At 53.9% G+C, this 3,048-nt stretch overlaps 1 protein-coding gene across 1 annotated transcript in view; it reads right to left on the minus strand.

Moving 5' to 3' along the window:
* The window catches only part of WDR73 (WD repeat domain 73), a 9,634-nt gene that overhangs the window by 3,851 nt on the left and 2,735 nt on the right, over nucleotides 1–3,048 (minus strand). The window contains exon 3 of the mRNA XM_010004560.1: nucleotides 767–978. Coding sequence (XP_010002862.1) covers nucleotides 767–978 — 212 coding nt within the window. The remainder of the gene's footprint in view (nucleotides 1–766; nucleotides 979–3,048) is intronic.

Here is a 3,048-nt window from a genome sequence, read left to right on the forward strand (position 1 = left end):
AGCTCCTCGCTGCTCTCAGAGGCTGGAAGAAGAGAGGAGGATCTTCAGGTGCCACCCGGAGCATCTGTGTGATTTCCCTGCTGCAGTTTTGCCTGGGAAGCCCAGGATCAGCTTTGTCCCTGGAAGTGGCTTTCAAGGAAGGCTTGTTAGTTCTTCAGGAGGACTGAGAGCCTGCTGGGGAATTGTCTCTGGACAGGATCCAACAGAGCAGGCACAAGTCTGTGCCCCTCCAAAGGTGACATGAACACCCAGGCAGAGGAACCAGGCCCACGAGTAACACTGGCTCTGTTGGAGCTCCCACCAGGGCTCTGCCAGGTGATGCCTCCAGCACTACCTGGGGAAGGGGCTGGAGCAGAAGGAGAAGGGGCTGGAGAACTTGTGAGGAGCAGCTGAGGGAGCTGGGGGTGTCCAGCCTGGAGCAAAGGAGGCTGAGGGGAGACCTGCTGGCTCTGCAGCTGCTGAGAGGAGGGTGGAGCCAGGGGGGTCGGGCTCTGCTCCCCAGGAACAAGCGACAGGACAAGAGGGAACGGCCTCAAGTTGTGCCAGGGGAGGTTGAGGTTGGATCTGGGGAACAATTTCTCCCTGGCAAGGGTTGTCAGGGCCTGGCCCAGGCTGCCCAGGGCAGGGGGGGAGTCCCCATCCCTGGAGGGGTTTCCAAGCCCTGGAGATGGTGCTGAGGGACACGGGGCAGGGGTGGCCTTGGCACACGTCTGGAAATGCCCACCCAGTGAAACCTTTCCCACTCAAACAGCTCCTCTGCCCTTACCCAAACCCCAAGTTTCCAAACTCCAAGGTCAGACCTGGTGTAAATACCTGCCCTGTAGACATTTTTCCTCGACTCAACCTCTGTAATTTGGACGTTGTTGAGTCTTGAGCCATGAAGGACCCACGGGGCTCTGGCTGAGATGGTTGCAATTTTAGCCCAAGGTTGCCCAGTGGCCTTGTCTGCAGCTATGGCACCTACAGCTTGAATAACATCTGGTGGGAAGAGACAGAAACAGTTGTAAACCACATCAGGAGTCAGGTCACCCATGAGATCGAGCTGCTTCACCACCTCACACAGCTAAAAGTGACCAACTACACCAAGAAGAAACCAAATTCTGATCAACCCCTTCTCCAGAATAAAACCACTTTCATAGAATCACCCTGGTTGGAAGGAACCTTGAAGACCATCAAGCCCAATCCATCCAGCAGGGACTGACAACAGGTCATTTAAAAACCCAGCAAAAGACATGGAAATGTGTCAATCAAGATGTCTCCTTTCAGTGGAGAAGAAAATGTCTCAGAGCATTTTTGCACTTCCTTCCTGGTGGTTTCAGTGTTTCTCAAGAGCAGACAAGGCAACTGAAACCTTCTTCTAGAAGCAAAGGCTTGGAGAAGAGAGGTGGTTCATGGAATATCCTGCAAGGTGATGGATGGAGCTCTGGATTCCTGACCCTTGGAGTTATGAAGGGGACATTGTGCCAGGTGTGACTGGGGTTTTCCTTTCTGTGCCCACAGGTCAGTGGGGAACTGCTGTGACAGCTTCCAGTTCCCTTCTGAGGTTTGTCCTGCCAAGTCTTGTTTCTTTCCAAGCCACCAAATCAGAGCAGACATTTGTCTCCTGCCCTTCTCCAGCCCATGCCACAGCAGGGAAGTCACTCAGTGTTATGGTCTGGGCAGCCCAGCAGGTTGTTGGCCAACCTCTACCTCTGAGAGGAACCAGAGGGAGGGTATTTAGGGTCAGAACATAGAGGGGTCACTCCCCTCTTCCACTTCCTGCCAGAACCAGCTCAGCCCCTTTTTCCTGCACCTTCTTCCTTGCTGTTGCTCAAAGGCTCTTCCAACTCACCATGAGCTCTCCAGAATCCAACTCCACTGGGTGCTGTGAGGACCCCTCTCCAGAAGCAGCCTTGTCACAAGGGACCCTCACCCACCTATTCCTGCCCTCCTCAAGATGGGTTTTGTATCCATCTGTGTACAAGTTCATGGATCTGTTCAGCCCCTTACGTGTTCCTCCCTTTCGTGCCATAGTAAATTTGTTCCAGTTTCAATTTCCAACCCTTATTCCCTTATTCTCTTCCTTATTCCCCTTTTATCTTCCCTTGGGAGGGCAGAGAGGGGGGTAAAAGGGAGCAGTTCTGCCTTCTGGCTGGTGGTTTGTCCTGACCACAAAACCAGGACAGAATATTTGGTGCCCAACGTGGGGATCCAAATTACGTTTATTTTGAAAGAATTTTAAGGTTGGAAATTGTAAAAAATAAAACCCATAAAAAATCATCTTGATAGTGGCATTTCTGAAAGACCTGATTGATCAGGCCTGTGTGTGCTCTGCTGGGATGCTGAGCTCCAGTTTGCTGTCCTATCTGCCACCTAAATGGTTTTCCCACTTCCATTCGAGCACTGGTTTCTGCTGGGAGGAGCTGGGCTGGGGATGGGCTGGGGCAGTTCAAGGGCTGCTTGATGACTTTGGGTGTTATGAAAAATGACCACCCAGTGGATCAGGAATTGGCTGGATGGTCCCACCCAGAGAGTTGTGGTCAATGGTTCAGTGTCCTAGTGGAGGCAAGAGATGAGTGGTGTCCCTCAGGGGTCAGTACTGGGACCAGTGCTGCTCAACATCCTTCTTGGAGACATGGCCAGTGGGACTGAGTGTCTGCTCAGCAGGTTTGCTGACAACACCAAGCTGTGAGGAGCAGCTGACACCCCAGAGGGAAGGGATCCATCCAGAGGGACCTGGACAGGCTGGGGAGAAGGGCCAGTGCCAACCTCATGAAGTTCAACAAGGCCAAGTGCAGGGTCCTGCCCCTGGGTCAGCACAAGCCCAGGCACCAATCCAGGCTGGGGGGAGAGTGGCTGGAGAGCAGCCTTGAGGGACTTGGGGGTGGGAGGAGATGAGAAGCTGGACATGAGACCCCAGTGAGGGCTGGAGCCCAGAGGGGCAGTTGTGTCCTGGGCTGCATCACAAGAAGTGTGGCCAGCAGGGCCAGGGAGGGGATTCTGCCCCTCTGCTCTGCTCTGGTGAGACCCCCCTGGAGTGTTGTGTCCAGCTCTGGAGCCCCCAGCACA

This window comes from Chaetura pelagica, unplaced genomic scaffold (genome assembly GCF_000747805.2).
Source record: "Chaetura pelagica isolate M959 unplaced genomic scaffold, ChaPel_1.0 scaffold659, whole genome shotgun sequence".
Classification (NCBI taxonomy): Eukaryota; Metazoa; Chordata; class Aves; order Apodiformes; family Apodidae; genus Chaetura; species Chaetura pelagica.